We start from the raw sequence: 20,722 nt of genomic DNA on the forward strand, positions 1-20,722 counted from the left end.
AGAAGAGTGAACCAGAATTCCAGGAAATGACCCAAGATTGTTATTATTTTAAATGAAGCCCACTATTACTGGCCCCAGTAGACCCAACTCCATTAAGACGCATAGATTACCATACCTTTGCACCATAGTGGTGACCTTGGCTTCAGGCATCTCACCTAATGCTGCAGAAAGATTCCATTAGTCATAGGATACATCCACCATCTATTGAACTAAAGTGGAACACTTTTGAAGCCCATTGTGCCGCTGCGAAGTTGTGCTGCCCTTTTCATTTAATAGATGAGTAGATTTCCAGAGATAAACAAAGCTCCATTCACATCTGGAAGCACAGCAGAAAATGTCATTAGGAAAGCAGACATTGTGCATCTTTTCAATGAAAAGTGCCCCTGGAAGTTAGGGGAGTACAGCAAGTATTTCAGTCTTATTTAGTCTCCCTAAAACCTGGATAGAAAACTTGAAGTCAAGTTCCAGCACAGCCACGTGTACTTTTCACCCTGGAGAAAATAATGTTTTACAGAGGTTCTTGACCAATTCTGTCCCCAAATACTGGTATTTCAATATTTAATTTTAAAAGAATTTCCAGATAAAGCTCTCACAGTTGGAAGATTTAGACTAAGAGAGAAGGGAGGGGTAGGTTTTAAAAGTGGGAAAGTATGAGCCAGTATAGTAACTGTTCTCATCCATTCCAGAAGCCTTGCCTCCTCCGCAAGAAAGTGCCCTCTCCATGCTGTCCACAGAGACCTAACCCTCACATCCCAACCAACCCTAACATCTCTTCAAGCATTGCTCCCCAGCTCTTAAGTTCTCTGCTCCTGGATAAGGTGTTGGAGAGCAGAGCATCCAAATCCAGCAGCCTCCAAACCCTTCAACAGCCACCTTCAGGCACAGACCCACTACTAGGCAGCTGTCAGTGAGAGACATTTCTTGCCAGAAGGGAGAAAAGCATTTCACAGTGATACCCCTGAAGTGGCAAAAGGGTGCTTAGATGTCTTCCATTACAGAGCCCATGTTATAGATACCATTCATATCCGAACAGAACTAGGAAAAATACATCCCAGGATTAATCTAGAAGGTATAGGAGGAAATAGAGCTGGAAAACCATTTTTTAAAAATAAAATAAAAAGCTCAGATTAAAGCTTGCGTTGTCATATAGTTCAGACATTTTGGCGCTGTCTTATCATAGCATTTCAATTTAGGTGGGGAGGGGTTATCTAAACAATAAAAGGTTGAAAGCAAATGGGAAGAAAACCAACAAATTTCATCACATGTGACCACACACTCAACCACCTGATGCCATCCATCAGAAACTACACTAGGATAATTAGACACAACACACACACGGGGGGGGGGGGGGGGAGCTGGGAAACCGGTAAAGAGAGGTGCCTTGGAACCAAACCCAAAGGAACAGTGATAACCCAAAACAGTTGAACATGAGTTGTAAGGGTGGCTGTTATCTCCAACCTTTACATTCCAACAACAGATGAAAAGGACTCATTCTGAGAACATGCTCTCTTGCTGGTTTGACTTCTTCTGTGTCGTTTTAATGCACTGGCCATATTTTATCTAGCCAGTTTTTCAAATGGGGTGGGGGGTGGGAATCGCCTCAGTCTTTCCGTCTTGAGCAATGTAAATTCTGGCTGTCACGAGAAGAGCTGCAATTGCTTCTAGGCGCAGCAGCAGCAGCAGCAGCACAGCTTCAATGGCCTTGACTTCTCCTGCTCCTGCCACCTCCACTGCGTCACGCTCGGCTCTGGGCTTGGCCTCCTCGGGAGCTCTTTGGACTCCCCCAAAAATACTGGGGGCCCCAAAAGGGCTCAACCCCAAGGAGATGGTGCCCCTGTACCACTGACAGATTGTCTTGGAAGAAATATGTTTTCAGACTCATCAAAGATCTAGGAATGTTATTAGACATCCAAGCTCATTCCCCTTGCTGGATATTAGAACTTTGTTTTATCAAGTCTGTCTCCCATTTCGTCTTATATGTGGGCTGTGTATAAGTCAATTTAACTTCAGAAAGAATTGTGTAAACATTAGTTATTAATTTTGTTGGGTTTGTTTTCAGTCAGTTTCAAATGCTGCTCATCTACAGTCTTCCATATTTGTTTATTAGTTGTTCTGCCACATGTCTGAGCTAGAAAATCTTTGACTGAGAATTTATACATAGCAATTTCTACATGGCAAGCAGTGTTTGAAATCAAACAGGCATATTTTGTACCTGGCTATCGGCCACCTGCAAGCAAGTGAAGATGTCTGGGCGCTAGGATGACGCCTGACATCTCTGCCATCTGGAGCTGCATGCCTGCGGATCACTGGATCTTGAATGTTTTCACATACCAATACCACATCCTGTAGGAATAGGCCTATCTATCTATATCTATCTGTCTGTCTGTCTGTCTGTCTGTCTGTCTGTCTGTCTGTCTGTCTATCTATCTATCTATCTATCTATCTATAAGTTCTCAAGGTTCTTAACCTAGCTCAAAGTTGTCATCTGAACTAGCCAGATGTTTAACTGATAATCAATCACAAACAGCCCATCATTTGAAAAATAAGACTTTAGAGCTACAAAAATGGCAACTAGACCTTCTGTTTTGGTGACTGCAAGACTCGTTTAAGGTGTGCTCTATATATGACTTTCTAACAGTGTTAGGCATGCTCCGCCGATGCATACAGGGATCTGAAGCAGAACTCCTGGGCAAAACAAGGATTGCCTGTATTTATAAATTTGAGGACAACTGTCATTGAATGTCCACTAACTGAATTTACTTTGGCTCATTTCAGACAGCAAGCATCAGTTTTCCAACACAGTATATCAATGACCTAAAACAAACTTTGAGGTTTTCTGTTTCTATCTTAACAGCATTTGTTTCCATTTTTAAACAGGCCACTGTTCTCTGACAATCAAATTCAGGGAACTATGGTTTCTCTAAATGGTAAATGAGAATAAGACAGGTGCTGAACCTATAGTTTGATGCTGGCATGTTCTCTCACCACCCATTGTTCCCAGGGTTCAGATGACACAGGGATTGTGCCTTGCAGAGAGATCTGAATTGTCAATAAACTGGTTGAGTATAAGCCCTGCACAGTCTGGCAATCAGCTGGAATTGGCTGCACTAGAATGTTCCCAGTGGAGCCAGGGGGCTGGACAAAGCGATGGCCTCTGAGTGCTGCTTCCTCCAGCACTTTGGACATAAACTGCTTCCCCTTGAAAGGAAAAAAAAGTTTCATTTTTCAATCAAGCAGTTTGTAGTCAAAGCACTTCCTTCAGCACTTTGAATGCAAGCTGCTTTTCCTAGAAAGAAAAGGATAACCTGTACACAGGAGTACAAATCTAGATCTGAATTACTACAGATAGGGGATCTGAACACAAAATTTGAAAACTGCACAAAGGCCTGTCCAAAGGCAATAATGAATACTCCTTTTTTATAGGCCTGGAAGACTGAAGCTGAAAGATAAATGATTATCACAACACCAGCCCAGGGCAGATAACATCCTTTTTTCACTCAAACCTGTTGACTATTGGAGGCAAGAAAACTTTACCAATATGTGGCAAGTCACCCAGAGATCTGCAGTTAGATCCCAACTTGCTCTTCTATATTACAAGCAGACAAAAGGTGTTAAAAGCACACACATGTGAAAAATGAAAGCATTCTTACTGTGACATTTGAAGTTCCTCATGTGCAACTTGGAACTGTAAGCTGGTATACTCTACCAAAAGACTGCCTGGCATACAAAAGCACTACAGGATTCAAGTCACACACAGCCTAGAAATTACCCATGTTTGCCTTCACAGAGTCACACACATATAAACTCCTTTTAAAGACCAGTGACATGATGCTACTCTGGAAAAAATTCCAAAGCTGTATACAGTGTAATTTTTGAGTTATGACCAGGCCAGGCTTAAGCATTCTCCCCACTGGCACAACCGGGACGTCAAATCCAATAATAGGAAGCAAAAGCTTTGCATTAAAAACCACTCTCCTCAAAATAAAATTTGATGGAACCTAGAGATAGCATCTGCCATTAATACTATGGGCATACTTCCAGAAAGGATGCATTTAATCTGTATGAATTTGTAGCTCGAAATGTATACCGTATTTTTCACCCTAAAGGACGCACTTTTCCCCCTCCAAAAATGAAGGGGAAATCTGGGTGTGTCCTATGGGGCGAATGCAGGCTTTCGCTGAAGCGTGGAGAGCGAGAGGGGTCGGTGCCCACTGACCCCTCTCGCTCTCCAGGCTTCAGGAAGACATCCGCAACCTAGGCAGCCCTGCGGAAGGTCCCGCAGGGATGTCTAGGCTGCGGATAGCAGCCTGCTTCCCGAAGCGTCAGGCGCCATGAAAGCAGAGCGCCCGGCGCTTCGGGAACACATCCGCAGGGCTCCCCACGCTGCGGATAGCAGCCTGCCGCCCGGCGCGAGGGGCACCCTGAAGCAGAGCGCCCCTCGCACCGGGCAGACATCCGCAGCGTGGGGAGCCCTGCAGGAGTTCCCCGCAGGGCTCCCCACGCTGCGGATAGCAGCCTGCCGCCCGGCGGGCGGGGCGCCCTGAAGCAGAGCGCCCCTTGCGCCAGGCAGATATCGGCCAGCCCCACAAGCTCGGGGGACAGCAGGGAGGCGCAGCGCCGCCATCCCGCTGTTCCTCGACCTGGTTAGGTTTCCCCGACCTGCTTTTGGGGGGGGGGGAATAAAGGAAAAAAATTTTTCCTTTATTTCCCCCCCAAAAAACTAGGTGCGTCCTATGGGACGGAGCGTCCTATGGGCCGAAAAATACGGTATTTTAAATACCACCTGCATAATAACACAAGGTCACCCTATTAATATGAAGTACAGCAATCTTCTCCCAGATGCAAAGTGCTCTGCCGTTTAGTTCCTGATGACAAATATTCCTGATGTTTTAAGACTGTGCATTTCCAAAAAGCTACAGCTACTTCATCCTGGAGTCCCATATGGTACAGCATTTGCTAGCCTGGACCAAGTAATCAATCAAATGTGGTATTTATCTTTTGCCTTGTGCTTTGGACCATCTTAGTTGCTTAAACTGGAGATGCACCCCTCCTCTGCTGGCCTTAGGGTTTAGCTTACGCCCTGAAAAAGGAGGTCTTGCTGCCCTTGTCATGCAGTATAGCGAGGGTGGACTGGCACATTACATGCCTGCATCAGTGCTAATGGCTTTCACTCAGAAAGGGGAGAGGGAGAGAGATGACAAAACAGAGACACAGGACTCAGCTATACAGCTGCAAATAAAACGTTTTAAGTGTGCTGTAAAGTGTAATATACAAACGTGACACTAGATGGCAATGGTGAACTATGGCAAATTCAATATGTTTTTCAAAACATTTTTTAAAAAAAGCATTTTCACAGTGTTTTTTTATGGGTGTGTAGATTCCACCACAGTTTGCTTTCAGCGTGGCAACTGGACAGGATGGAATGCTAAAGCCTAGCTCCTCCTGCTTCTCCGTCTGATCTGTGGGATAGCCATCACTAGCTCCCAGCAGGTTTCCAGTAGAAACCCAGACCACACAGGCTCCTTCCCTCCCAGGCCCTCCATCAGCAATTCCTCTTTTTAAAATCGAATTTATTAATTTTTCACAAAGAAAAAAACCTAACATAAACCATAAATTACTTTATCAATTGACTTCCCGTCCTCCCCTTCCATTGTTTCCATATTTACCCTTAAATGCTGCATATTCCGCCTATACTATTCAGTACATTCAATTTAACCTATTTATCTTAATTCACGCAGTTGCTCATATTTCATTCAAATGCTTGAATTTTCATCTCACTATAGTAGTTTTTGTAATAATCAATAAACGTTTCCAGTCCTCAATGAATTTTTCATCATTTTGATCTCTAATCTTTGCTGTTGATCTTGCCAGTTCCGCATCATCATTTTCAAAAGCCATTCTTCCTTTGTTGGAACGTCTCCTTCTTTCAATCTATGGGCATACAGTACTCATAACTGCTGTCGTTAGATACATAAATGAGTTAACCAACTCTTTTGGTACATCATTATCTATAATGTCTAAAATAAACGCTTTGGGTTTCTTGGGAATCATCAATTTAAACATAGTTCTAATCCCATTATATATCATTTCTCAATAGTCCTTAGCTTTTTTGCAAGTCCACCACATATGAAAAAATGTTCCTTCTGTCATTTTGCTGTTCCAACACATACCTGACTTAGTTTTATACATTTTGGCTAGCTTATTTGGTGTTAAATAGTTTCTTAAATAGTTCATTAACCTGGTAATATTGAAGCCAATTTTGTATCCAGTCCTTAACATCCTCTAACTTTTAAAGCTTCAAAGAGGAATTCACATAATACAACTCTATAGGTTTCCCATTTCATTTCCATATTACTTTTCATTTGTGAACTTGCTTCAGTAGGGCATAACCACAAAGGTGTTCTTTCAAGCAAATTCTTATATCTCATCTATACACCATACAAACCTTTCCTTACAACATGATTCAGAAACCATTTGTGGACTTTTGTTTTATCATACTATAAATATGCGAGACATCCAAATCTTCTGCCATATCCTTTATCCTTCCAGATCAAATAGTCTAGCATATGTGAATTCCATTCTTTTAATCAACACAAAGGATGCTCCAGAAATATAGTCTTAAATCTGGAAGTGTGAATCTGGCAGTCTTTCTTTAATATCTGCTAATATTTTATACTTAATTCTGGGCTTCTTCCCTTGCCAGATAAACCTTGAGAGATACTTTTGCCATTGTTTGAAGCATCCTGTATTGCTTATTATCGGAATTGTCTGAAACAGAAACAACATTTTAGGCAAAACTTTCATATCAATTGCAGATTCAGGTAGGTAGCCGTGTTGGTCTGACGTAATTGAAATATAATTTTTTTTTAAAAAAAATTGTCCGGTAGCACCTTAGAGACCAACTAAGTTTGTTCAGGGTATAAGCTTTCGTGTGCATGCACACTTCTTCAGATATTAATTGCAGAGATTCTTCCTAGCAGTGAGAGTTTCATTCTTCCCCATCTTTCAAAATCTTTTTTTACTTTAACATTATCAAATGCAGAGAGACCAATTCCACCTGCCTCCTCATCGCCAGGGAAAGTCAACATGTGCAATTTTAACGTGTACTGGAACATACGCTTTTTCAGAGCATGCGTTCCTGCACTACTAAAACATAACCTGAGATAAAAAGTTACACAGTTAATACCACTAGACATAGGCAGCAACAGCAGTTAGAAACGAAAATCAAAAATCAATCAACAAAACAGCAGTCAAAGCTACCTAACATGTGTCCTAAATGCCAGCAGACATAATTGTGTTCAGAGACAGCTTTCCAGACTTAGGGCAACACCACCAAAAAGATCCTTTGTCTAGATATCAGCAATCTTATCTCTGAAGGGGAAGGAAACACTTCTGAAGCAGTAAAGAACAAGAAGGTTCAAAGCTGCCCAGAGTGGCTGGGGCAACCCAGTCAGATGGGCGGAATACAAATAATAAAATTATTATTATTATTGGCAAGGTACACAGTTGCAATGGGATGGAGTAATGCTGGACAGAAATCATGTCACAGTATACTCAAATGATACCCAGGTCCCTACTATTGTCTAAGGATGCAGAAATTCAATTCTGTTTGCATTCAAAGGCAAACATACATAATTCACTCATTTTGAAACAGTACACAAACTGAAATAGTCATCCTTCAAGATTCACACGCCTCCAAATTTTACAATGCAATTTTCCAGCCAAGTTGTGTGCACAAAAATGCATATACAGTACTATGTTAAAATAAATGCATACAATAGTGGAAACAACATACAAAAACACATTATAGGAGGGGGAACTGGGGCTTCACTCCCTCTGAAGGAGCATGTCTATAGCCTGGAGGTATTCCTGGATCCACTATGGTCACTTGAGGCTTACTTTGGAAACTTCAGCTGGTGCAGCATTGGGAACTGATCCTGGCCCGACTGCACTTGCTGCCAAGTAGTTTCTGGGCCCAATTCAAAGTGCTGGCTTAGCTATAAATCCTTAAATACCTCAAGGACTGCCTCTCCCCATATGAACTGACTCAGACCCTGCAATCATCTGATGGTGTTTCCTGCTTGGCAGGGGGTTGGACTCGATGGCCCTTGTGGTCTCTTCCAACTCTGTGATTCTATGATTCTATCTTCCGAATGCCTTCCTCCATGAGAGGTCCAGAGGGCGGCAACACAGAACAAGCCTTTTCTGTGGTGGCTCCCCATTTGTAGAATGCTCTCCCCAGGGAGGCTTGCCGGGAACCTTCACTGCGTATCTTTAGGTGTCAGGTGAAAACGTGCCTCTTCAACCAAGCCTTTGACTGAGTAAACAATCTATAGCCTTTTAAATGTGTTTGGGGGGAAATGTATTGGTTTTTTGTTATTATGTTATGTATTTTGTGTTTTCATTTTGTGTTTTTATCTTGTAAACTGCCCTGTGATCTTTAGATTAAGGGAGGTATGATCTTTAGATTAAGGGAGGTACATGAATTTAATAAATAATAATAATGTTTTTCCCCAAAAAATGTGTACTAGGCAGAATTGAAAACAAAATGTATATATTAAGAGAAATTTCCTTTAGAATGCTGGAACTTAGCATGTATATACAATAATACAATTTTGTCTACCTAATGATCTAGACTCATTAAGAGTATTTTCACAGCTAAAATACACATCTAAGATTTAAAACGTTCTCTTCTACTAAAAAGAGTTTCATTACCAAATTTCCTTGAATTGTGTTTTGAAAGTCCAGTGCTTTACTGTTTTTCAGTACAGGACTAAATATTAAGAGAGAACAATTGATTTGTAGCAATGCCTGAGCATATGGAATAAATAGGCTTTGATAATTGGGGCATGATGAAGTTTCACAACTTAAGTTGTGAAAACCTGATCTTGCTGCAATTAGCAAAGCCTAACTGGAGTTAATAGACTCATTAGTTATTTGGGTAATGTATGAAGAGAAGCAATGAAGCCAGAGGGAATAATAGTTTTTGAAAGCACAGAAATTAAAGGGCTCTGTGCAAACTAAATCAATATTCTGAAGCAAGGACAGAGTCACTACTCACACAAGAGGTAAAAATATATCAGAAGCGTTTTAAGAATCTCCTCCTGATTGTTTCAGGGGTCAGCAAACTTTTTCAGCAGGGGGCGGGTCCACTGCCCCTCAGACCTTGTGGGGGGCTGGACCATATTTTGGGGGGGAAATGAATGAATTCCTATGCCCCACAAATAAGCCAGAGGTGCATTTTAAATAAAAGGACATATTCTGCTCAGGGCTGGATTGAGAAGGTGATTGGGCCGGATCCGGCCCCCAGGCCTTAGGTTGCCTACCCATGGTTTAGACCAGTCTCCCACAACCTGGTGCCCCCCAACCCTAATCCTCCATCACCCCCCACCAGAATTGCTGCAGAACCTGAGAGGGTATTATTGTTGGCAAGTTCCTCAGGGGGCCAGAGAACGTCATGACGTTTTCAGGGGCAGGGAGCTTATTAGTAAAAGCAGTGGCAGCAGCATATTCCCCCCCCCCCACTTCACTCATGACTGAGCTGCAGCAATTGGCAGACAGGTTGGTCGCCACATTCCCTCATTCTTCTCTAAATTAAAAACTCCCAATGTGTCCACTTTGCCAGTTGTGGTAGTTGTGTGTCGACTGAAGCCTGGGGAAATTCTTTTAAGCAAGTGGCATGCTGGGGCAAGAGAAAATGTGGCCACTGCTTCATTTTTACTGGTACCGTGCATGAAAATGAACTAATTTCTTCACACACTGAGATAGGGAAATAATTTATTCCTCTTAAAGCTCTAACCCCCACCCTCCCATCATCCCAGACCACTGGACCTGTTAGCTAGGGATCATGGGGGTTGTAGGCCACAACATCTGGAGGGCCACAGGTTGGGGATGTCTGGGTTAAACTTTTGGCTCAATAATAGAAAAATAAACCTAGCAACTCTTCAACAAAAATAGCATATAATAATTCTTTCCTAAAAGGGCAAAGGAGATAAGCAAAATTTCTAACTGGTTGAAATATATTTTGGGTGGTTTTTATGGAAATACACAGTGAACAGCAACTCTTGGAGAAACTGCCATAAAATTATGGAAAACACACCCCCCCCATCAAGATGTGCTCCACCATGATGGAGTGGATGTTGTGCTCAGCCCACCGGAAAAGGAGGGAGACTTAACTGAAGATCTTTCACTCTTGTGATTGTACTGAGGGATGCCCGGACATTGAGGTCCAGCTCCGAGGGCCTTCTGGAGGTTCCCTCGCTGCGAGAAGCCAAGTTACAGGGAACCAGGCAGAGGGCCTTCTCGGTAGTGGCCCCCGCCCTGTGGAACGCCCTCCCACCAGATGTCAAAGAGAACAACAACTACCAGACTTTTAGAAGACATCTGAAGGCAGCCCTGTTTAGGAAAGCTTTTAATGTTTAATAGGTTACTGTATTTTAGTGTTTTGTTGGAAGCCGCTCAGAGTGGCTGGGGAGGCCCAGCCAGGTCGGCGGGGTATAATTATTATTATTATTACTGGGAGCTCTACCACCTTCGCAAGACACCTGTCCTTTCTCCACTGCTGGTGGGTCTGAAAGCCCAACTTGACAACTCCCTCTCATTATGGGAGAAGTTCACCTATAAAATTCCCTTAGCTAAAAGCTTTCCGAAATAACAAGCTAAAAAAACCAAAAATGTAACAGGAAGCGACCAACCTCCACAAGGCAAGGATTGGGGCAACTCAGAATGCTCCTATCCAGAAGGCTCCTGATTTTACAGCCAACTGCCACACAAAATTAGGGGCATAAGAACCTCCTTGGGTCATTCAGGGTGTGCAGGACAGAAAGATGAATATATGGCATAAGGCACATTTTTCAGGAGTGGGACCTAATCTTTCTAGGGCCTTGAGGGGTGGGGGAATACATCAAAAGCATCCTTTTGAATGGGGCCCAGAAACAAACAGGTAACCAATGAAGATCTCATAAGTCTGGCAATTCTATAGTACATACTGTCTGCGCTACTCAAAAATCTGGCCACAGCATCTGGGACCAACTGATGTTTCCATAAAGTCCTGAAAGGCTACCACACATAAATAAATTACTGAACCGCACTCCAATTTATTAGGTTTGTATCCCACTTTTTGATTGGAGTTGCTAGCATAGCTTACAAGAACCAAACACAAATTCCATTAAAAATCTTACAAGTCAAAAATAGAGAACCAAAGCAATGTGGTAATATTTGGAGTGGGGGGGGGGGAGAGCAGAGAGACAAACAGAAAGCATTTTCTCCAATATTGTAATCCCGTTCTGGAGGTGAGTTCTTGATCGTGGCGAGAATGTGCATGAGGAGCATGGGCCCATCTCAAGCATACCACTCATCTTCCAGCCACTGGCACAGATTTTTTTAAAAAACAGAATTAGATGAATGTGTGGAGGATAGCCACATCCATGGAAACCAGCCATAACAGCTAAAACAGAATCTCCACGTTCAGTGGCTGTACACCTCCAGCAATTAATTTTGGGGATAAACATCAGGAGACAGCTCTCACAATCATGCTTTTGCTTGCATGTTTCCCAGAAAGACACTGCTGGTCACTTCTGGAAACAGAATGCTAACTAGATGGACTCTTGCTCAGATCCAGCAAGAATTTTTGTTTTGTTTTTGCCATTCTTTAATTCTCCCCGTTGCAAACACAAGATTGCCTAGCTGAGCCTGCATGATTTGCATTCAGTTCTCAGTTGAATTACACAATAATCTGATTAACTGCTCCCATTTTTAGCCTATTATTAGTACGCTTTGATCTTCTATCTGAAGAAACTGTACCAAAGTGTTATATTCTACGTGCCTCATTACCTTGGAGATTGGAGTCATGATCACAGTTACTGGGGAATGATCCCAGAGGAAGGCAGGATGCTTGAGGAAGGGGCTATCAATGCATAAACAAGCCACACGCCACAGAGTTTTGCTTCTACAAGCTAACAAAACTGGGACCGTACTAGAGAATATTCCCAAGGCACGCCTGCGCAGAGGCTTCCACCACACAAGCAAAGAAGGCAGCAGACCCAGACTGTGCCCTGTGTGGGGCTAACCCTGATGATTCCCAAGTCTGACTACAGAGGGCAAGGAAGACATTAGCAGGCTGTACAAGAAAGCTATGTGGTCTTTGAGAGGAACAGATGCAGTAATTAATGCATTCAAAGACTGACTGGAGTGGGCCAGCACACTCTTAAGCACAGTTCAAACAAAATGTGAACAGGCTTGCACAAGTCTTGGGCTCATGTTCTTCATGCCTCTCCCTTCCGCAGCCAAGAGGCGATGGAAGCTTTTAAACAAATGGACTCAAATCCCCATGCTGCCTGAACTCACAGAACCATTATCAGATTGTAATTAAAACCCAGTTATTAAGAATAAACCAGGAACAAACTATGGTTTCAAATTCTGGTTTGTTCTCACTAGAGTTTAAACCAAGACAGATGTCATTACTTGCCATAACTTGGGTTTGCTTAAAGCTTTAAACAAACCACAGTTTCCCGAGTTAAGGCATGTCACACTCCCCCCTCACACACACATCTTGAGAAACTTATAAATCTGTATGGAATCAGGAGATAAGCTATGGTCCGTCTTCCCATAAGTCTCATGCATCAAACAATTACGGGTACCTACCCACTCCATCATTCAACCCACCCCATAGTGGCCTTATTACTTCAAGTGTTCATAGGAAGCCACCTGAAAATTGGAACTATAAATGCCTTTTAAGCTCATCTCACCACCGCCACAGACACTTATACCTAAAAACCCCAAACACATAAAAACCCAAAATTAATACTAGCAGAGTTCTTCTAATAGACATTTAGTACAATGAAAGTAGACAAGAATGTGAGGTGCACATCCTAGGCCTGTTAACAATTTCCTTGAATATGTCACAATCCATCCAGTTTTTACAGTACTTATAGAACAAGACTTTTAAAATCCAAATATGCTGTGTGGAAACATTTTGACGTAGCCTTTAATGAAAACACTGCTGCCGTTTACTTGACAGAAACCAATCAGTCAAACTACAGTCAAGCTGTTATAAGCAGAATGCCTGCAACATGTCAGCTGACAGTGAGTTGTCTTTGGACCCCAGAAGAACAAGCTGTGGTGTATAATTAAAGGTTTTTGAGGCACGGTCTACTCCTGACAAATGCTCTCCACACACCCAGAAAAGCTAATAGCCAAATGATATATTTCAGCCAGGGAATCACATGCTTAAACTCTCTTAAGTAAGCCAGCACAGATGGGCATTGTCACAGGGGTCTAGGTAGAACTCTAAATGGATATGATCGTACACATCTGTCCAACAGCATCTGGCTACTGTTAGAGAGAATCTCTGTTTTAAAGCAAGAAAGTTGAGTGCCACTTGCTTTGCTCAGAGAGCAAGTAGAAAACACAAAAACAGTGAGTTCACATACCTTGAATACCTTGGATGGGGAAACCCAGCCAGATCGGCAGGGTATCAGTAATAAAATTATTATTATTATTGTTGTTGTTATTATTATTAGGAGAAATAGATGTTGCTGTCAAAGAGCACAAGAGAAGCTCCAGCTACAGTATGTTAAAGTTCTAAGATGGCAAAGTAAGGAAGTTTGCAACTAGTGTTAAGATCCCAGGTTGTGCCACTCTCCTTCTGATCAAGGTGTGAGTCCATGAGAAAAAGCTGAAGTATGTGAGGCTTTTTCATTTCAGAAAAGAAACACTCAGCTAAGGAGGGCATGCTAGCATTCTGTGGAGGCAACCCACTTCTGGTTTACCTTGAAAAAATCTAACTTGAGAAGCACTCTGCCTCTTAAGCAGTTTTGTTTTGGCTACAGCAAGAACTTCAAAGGAAGTCCAGGATGCCTGCTCAGGTCTCTCCAAAAGATTTGTTGAAATGCAACAGCCAAGTTCTGTTTGTTGATCTGCAGTACTTCTGAAGACTGCCCATATAGTAGTAGTAGAAGGCAAGAAAGAGGGGTAGCCAGCAAAGAACAAAAATCTTCAATATATAGTGTTTGAAAAAACGTATATTAACTGAATTTCATTTCATTTTTATTTTCTAACTATTTATATACAACTTATCTGCTTTCATCTAAGCGGTGTGCATCCTGCTTTAATGAGTGTCCTGCAAGGGCACTATATAATTTTAAAAACTTTTATTGGAGTCCTCAGAAAGAAGCAGGGTTAAACTTCTTGTCACCTTTGCCAACACCTAGGAGAAAAAGAAACCGAAAATACTCCTCATCGCATGAAGGACTCTCTGAAGGCTTGGAATTTGTCAATATCATGATTCACTTTACTGCAACAAACACAGCGCCTCTTCCTGTCAAAGAATAAAGAAGATTAAACTGTATTTCTTAGCTTTCCCAGAAGGCATGCTTTCCAGTTGCTCATTGAAACAGAAGGACCTCCTATGATGTCCTTCTGAAAATGAAGCTAGCGTTCATTTACAACACGCTCTTTGGCATTTTTGTTAAAAGTTAGGGTGACCCCATGCAAAACAAGACAGAACTGCTACAGCTTTAATAGTGGTAGAGAAGAGAGCGTGCCAGCCAGCACAGCTTCTCAGCATTATCCAAATTTACTCTCTCACACACTCAAGAACCCTGGTTTGGTTTGGTTTTTTGCATCTGGGTAACCCTAGTTAAAAGTACTACTCAAACTAGTTCCCACCTAATAAACATAATTATTTTATATTATTTCAGAATTGTGGATACCCAGAAGTAGAATAAAAAATATTGGGCTTAGGAAGTAATGATAGCAGGCTGCACTAGAGTTCCATATCAAAATGAGTTATCAAAACTGTCTCAATTTTGAAAATGCAGCCTTTGAAAAAGGATGTGAGGTGAGCTTTGGGGATTTTTTAGGTCAGTCAAATTGAATGAGGGAGATACAAATAATAGTCTTAACAAGTGGAAAACAAAGAACTAATATTCATTTTTTTGTATTTATGAAGCAGGCAATGCTACCATTTGTGCTGCACAGTCAAGAGAGAACTTCAAAAGGTGATGCTTTCTTGCAGAATTGATTGTCTGCTAATTTAAACATCTGGATATAGCACCAGTGGATAGGCATCAGTAAAACCCACAGTGAAAGTTGAACTGAAGGTCAACAGACAGAAGCCATACAAAATGAATATTCCAAAACAAACTCTGCATATTTGATAATAAAGTTTATTTTTTTAACGCACACCAAAAGGTTTAGAAACCTGGTGGTGCTTCTGTGAACAGAGCAATAATCAAAAAAGGCCATTATACTTACAATGAAAGGTATTTCTGGATCCCGAAAAAGCTGCCAAGTTGGGTTTAGGTTTGGCGCCACCTGGCGGTCAACAGGCAACATTGCAAGCTTGCCAAAATAATTCTCAGCTAGGGCGAAAGTGTTCATCTGGAAATGATAAAGGAATGTGGAAGGTGGTGATGCGGAAGGTAAAGGAACTAGAACTACAGAGAAATTCAAGGAGAGGTAGAATGAACAAGGAATTAACCATCCTGGAAAAAAAGGTGAACACCAGGAGTCTCAGGAATAAATGACTGCTTTCTGCAAGGCAAAATAAAAAACTGAAGAAGGAAGGAGCCAAGACAGCAGCATCCTGTTTGGTTTGTTTATTTTTGCAAGCTTGCAATGTTGCTTATTGACCACCAGGTGGCGCCAAACCTAAACCCAACCTGGCCACAGCTTTTATGGGGCCTCCAGAACAAATTTATATCAAGAAGAACTGGAAAGTGCTAGTAAAATCTCATACGGAGTCCTGTGTTCAGAATTGGTCAAGTAAGATGCAGAAAGAATTCAGTGGAAACCTATGAAGATGATACAAGCCCAAGCTGTTCATTTTAATGGAAAACCTCAAAGAATAACGACAGGCGCCTGTTAGGGACACTTGTGATCCAGCCAGAAGAGCCTGGATAGGTTTAGATGAGAAGAAAGTACACAGCAGTTTCCACACACCAAACATATCTAGATCAGAACCATCTATAAAATGTAGTTCCTCCCCAAGGTCTCACAGATGAAGGTTTATCTTAATTCTGCTGCAACCTGGAAGTGCAGAAACTGAGCTTAGGACTTTTATCGATGCAAAGCTACCGTAGGTTGAAACTTCTTCCATTTTATAAATTATATATATATATGTGTGTGTGTGTGTGTGTGTGTATTATATATATATATAAGGTACAGAACAGTTTGTTTCTCCTGCCCACTGAAGATATAGGCATGAAACAGTTTGATCTGGTTGAAGATTTAAAACAACATTAAGACAGGCTGTTCTATTGAGGGGAGCTCATTAATACAGGAAATTATCTACAGCTGGCTTGTAAATAAAAAGTCACTTGCTTATTTGTATTGAAAGGTAAGAATTGCCTCTAGGACTAGGTGAACTGGAAGTTTTTATAAACTGGGTAAGAAAGAATAGGTCCTCATTTTTTATGCCCCTCATCTGCATGGGCAGGAAGATGCTACGATTATTTGTGGGCGACTCTTTCCCCACAGGCCTTCAAAATGAAGAAAGGGCAGGTGCCTGTTAGGGACCCATGTGTGATACAGGGTTCTCTTGCCATAGGACAGCTTGTTCTGCTGCGCTGACGGATGAGATCAAACAAAATGTTCCCACTCCTCTAGCCACTTCAAGCCCTTGTTCCAGGTCTTCGCTTGAAAGGAAAGTATGGCTACACATTTTGCCCAGTTCAGATGCAAGAGCAAACTATGGCTTGATCAAACAAGGAAGGGAGGCAATGTGAATATGCAGGAGCAAGAAGGGAGGGGAAGCACACAGGGCAGGGGTCAGCAAACTTTTTAGTCCACTGTCCCTCAGACCTTGTGGGGGGCTGGACTATATTTGGAGGGGGAAGAGAACAAATTCCGATGTCCCACAAATAACCCAGAGATGCATTTTAAATAAAAGCAAACATTCTACTCACGTAAAAACATGCTGATTCCTGGACCATCCACAGTCCAAATTTAGAAGGCGATTGGGCCAGATTTGGCCCCCGGGCCTTAGTTGCCTACCCATGACATAGGGCATGCCCGGACTTGTCCACATCACATTTCATGTCAGTCTCATTTACTCATCACAAATTACTGCTTATTTTTCATAGGTTGTCCCTCTCCTCCTAGAACTGAAAGGCACTCGGGAAGCCTAAATTTGTGTGATTGTTTCAGTGTGCTAAAGAAGCGGGGAGAAGGCTTAGTTCCTTTGGTATCCGGCCATAACAATACAGTTTACTAACTTCATAACAACACATTATAACAAACTTGCAATTACAGTTATCTATAATCCTAGTTTGTTTCCCTATGGTTTAGAGAAACAAACTAGGATCAGAAATCAGTTTATGAAGTTTGCTTGCTCCCAAAACCAATTATTTGCTTGAGATCATACATAACACAACTAACCATGGTTAGTTGAAAACAGAGTTTGGAAGCTTTTGCAGACCATCTTGATTACTTCAAGAGTCTGAAACAGGACACTTCATGAAGAGACATGAACAAGTACTTAAGGTATTTCCATAGCAACTCCAAAGCTGAAATCTGCTGCATAGACAAGTTGTCTTGAATGATTAGGATGGGATATGTATGCAACTTCAATAGGAAGAATGCAGCACTCCCCCTGAAGACACAGGCCCACTGAGCGTGCTCCTAGACTTGTCCCTAAGCATGGATGCTCAGGTTTCTGCAGTGGCCAGGAGTGCAAGTGTGCAGTTACAGCTTGTGCACCAGCTGCACCCATTCGTGGAGATGTCTGACTTGGTCACAGTGACACATGCCTTAGTTACATCCCATTGGATTACTGTGACGTGCTCCACATGGGGCTGCCTTTGAAAAGTGCTCAGAAACCTCAACTGGCTCAAAGAGCTGCTGCAGCCAGAATGCTGACCGCAGCTGGTTAGAGGGAGCATATGACTTACTCAGTATAACAACTCCATTGGCTACTGGTCTGTTTCTGGACACAATTCAAAGTGCTGGTTAGAGTTGGGCGATATCTGGTTTTCAACATCATGATATATCAACTAACTGGTCATTGTGATAATCATTGTGATATAGTGATATATTATGATGTCTGAAATAACACTGAAAAGGGCTGAAAAAGGAGCTGGGGTGTGCAGGGAGGGAGGAGCGACCAGGAGGAAGGGAAGGAGGCTGCTTGCTTGCTCAAGCAAAGGCGCTTCTGCCCACTCCCTCCCCAGTCGAGCCTCAGCCTTGGCAGAGAAAGCCTAAGAAAGTGCTCCATGTGCCTGCTGGCCTGCGCATCTGCCTCCGCCCGAGCAAGCAGGGTAGGCTGCTTCTTCCCTCCCAGTTGGTCATTCTGCCTGCAACCGACCGGCAGGAAGGAGGCAGCCTAGCCCACTTGCTCAGGTGAAGGTAAATCACAGAGCACGCAATCTGAGCGGGCAAGACATCGCAGCTCCCCACCTACCACCAGCACAGTGCAGACAGGCAGCCTGCTGGCGGCAGCCAGGGAGCCGTGAAGTATTGCCAGCTCAAGAAGTCTGAAGCCAGTATTGCAATCTGAACTTCATACCAGTTTCAGACAATGAACTGAAATATCGCCCGGTTCTAAGTGCTGGCTATGGCATATAAAGCCCTACATGGCTTAGGTCCAAGCTACCTGAAAGGCCATATTCCCTCATACAAACCTTCCCAGGCTCTGAGATCTTTAGGGGAGGCCCTTCTCTTGGTCCCACCACTCTCGCAGACATGCTAGGTGAGGACGTGGAAAAGGGCCTTCTTGGTGGCTGCCCCCAGGCTCTGGAACAACCTCCCTAGAGCAGTTAGACTGGCTCCCTCCTTGTTCTCCTTCCACAAGCAGGTGAAGACATTGTTTCATTCTTGCTGGAAGGTTGGTGCCATGCTGTTTTTACTGTAATTATTTCTACGTTCTAAACCTATTTTACATGTGTATATAGTTCTATTAATTCTATTGTTTAACTGTTATTTAATTGTTTTCTCAATGTTTTAAATGATTCTTATTTTTATCTGAAAGCTGTTTTGAGTTCCATCAGGGAAAAGGTGGGGTATACGTAAATGTATAATAATAATGAGCCCGTGAAATGCACATCAAAATGACTACATTGCTGACACACTAGGTATTGTTTTTCATTATTTATTAAATTTGTATACCACCCTTCATCCGAAGTTCTCAAGACGGTCCACAGCATAAAATTACAAAATAAAAACAAGAGCAAAACAAACCCATACCCCACAAAGACATCTAAAAAGACATAGAATGTCAATCCGCCAAAGCCCTGGTTGAAGAGAAATGTTTTCACCTGGTGCCTAAAGATGTATAATGAAGGCGCCAGGCAAGACTCTCTGGGGTGAGCATTCCACAAACAGGCCCGTTCTCATGGAGGAGGCACACAAATAAAGGCCTCAGGTGATTATCACAGGGTCCAAGTTGGTTCACACGGGGAGAGACAGTCTTTGAGATATTGTAGTCAGTGCTTTTTTTTCTAAAAAAATGTTTAGGGATACTCTCATTTTGACTCAAGAAAACCAGCATTTTATAGTTCAAATTGGGGGGAATAAATACAGTAAATGGACAAAAGTACAAAGATTCACAAAATGTTTAGGGGTATGTGTAACACTGTGTCCCCCCAGAAAAGAAGCACTGATTGCAGTCCTAAGCTGTTTAAGGCTTTATGTGTCAAAACCATCACTTTGGCTTGGGCCAAGAAACTGATTGGCAGGTAGAAAGCTCACGTTTGGGGCACATATAGTCCAATACACTTCTAGTTGGCAGAAAAGTCTGAAAATGGGCACACACAGTACAAGAAAGTCTAGATAGGTGACTAAAGCTATGTTTGCAGGCTTTTTCAATGGTGTTTCAGATATACATGATTTCACTTAAACGCACAGTACCTTAGAACATTACCCCTGAGTGCCATTTCCACAGCTAGCAAGGACAATCCTAGGTCAATCTCTCTCTCTCTATCATAAAAACGCATTATCTGCAAAATTTCTGAAGCCAGAGGAAACCCCTGCGCCCACATCCCAGGAGTGAAGCTCTATGTTCTGGCTATTAAATGAAGAAGGAAAAGCACTCTGCATGTACTCAGAGGCATTTATTAGTTTTCCTCTTCAAAGTTCCTGCTTTTTGTCATGAAGAACAGGGTCTAGAGCCGCTCACTAATTCAGCCCGGCCCTCCAGTGTACCTGGAGCGTTTCTTCTGCCCAAGGGAGCAGCTCAGAGGCTCCTGAGTGACCAGCACTGTCTCCAAGACCCTTTGATACCATTTCCCCCTATTTTACAAGAGGATCACAATTAAGACCATAACTTTAATGCTGCTGATTTCTATTTAAAAATATCTTATTAAAATAAATCAGCTAGGGTTCAATTTGTTTTCCCACATGACAACAACAGCTAAGGATCATGTAAGATATTAAGCAGAAACTGCACAACCCCTTGAAGATTTCCATTTTTAAAAAAAGTCAGGTTGGAAATACATACATTATGTATCACATACTGGTCATGAGAGATTTAATGGGAGATGAGTTACAATACAGGATTTCTGGTACATTCCCCAAGCATCATTAATTGCTTAATTAATTAATTGTGTCCAGATGTCACACAGACCCCCCTGGTTGAAATTATAAATTTGTCCCTTGGCACGGGGACATTCCCAGGGGAACTGAAGGAAGCAGTGGTGTGTCCGCTCTTAAAGAAAACTTCACTAGATCCTTTAGACCTATCCAATTACTGCCCAGTTTCAAATCTTCCATATCTGGGTAAGGTAAT

General features: G+C 42.3%; 2 protein-coding genes across 11 annotated transcripts in view; one reads left to right on the top strand and one right to left on the bottom strand.

Annotated features, from left to right (window-relative positions):
• TMEM266 (transmembrane protein 266) overlaps positions 1–20,722 on the bottom strand; it is a 92,439-nt gene that overhangs the window by 64,613 nt on the left and 7,104 nt on the right. For 4 of the 6 annotated variants that reach the window (XM_053402660.1, XM_053402657.1, XM_053402658.1 and 1 more), the window contains exon 2: positions 116–316. In XM_053402660.1, coding sequence (XP_053258635.1) covers positions 116–150 — 35 coding nt within the window. In that variant the 5' untranslated portion in view covers positions 151–316. The remainder of the gene's footprint in view (positions 1–115; positions 317–20,722) is intronic. The other 2 variants (XM_053402655.1, XM_053402659.1) reach the window with 1 other exon arrangement.
• Positions 1–20,722, top strand: part of NRG4 (neuregulin 4) — a 70,926-nt gene that overhangs the window by 3,778 nt on the left and 46,426 nt on the right. The gene's annotated exons all lie outside the window — the stretch shown is intronic.

Source organism: Podarcis raffonei, chromosome 9 (assembly GCF_027172205.1).
Source record: "Podarcis raffonei isolate rPodRaf1 chromosome 9, rPodRaf1.pri, whole genome shotgun sequence".
NCBI lineage: Eukaryota > Metazoa > Chordata > Lepidosauria > Squamata > Lacertidae > Podarcis > Podarcis raffonei.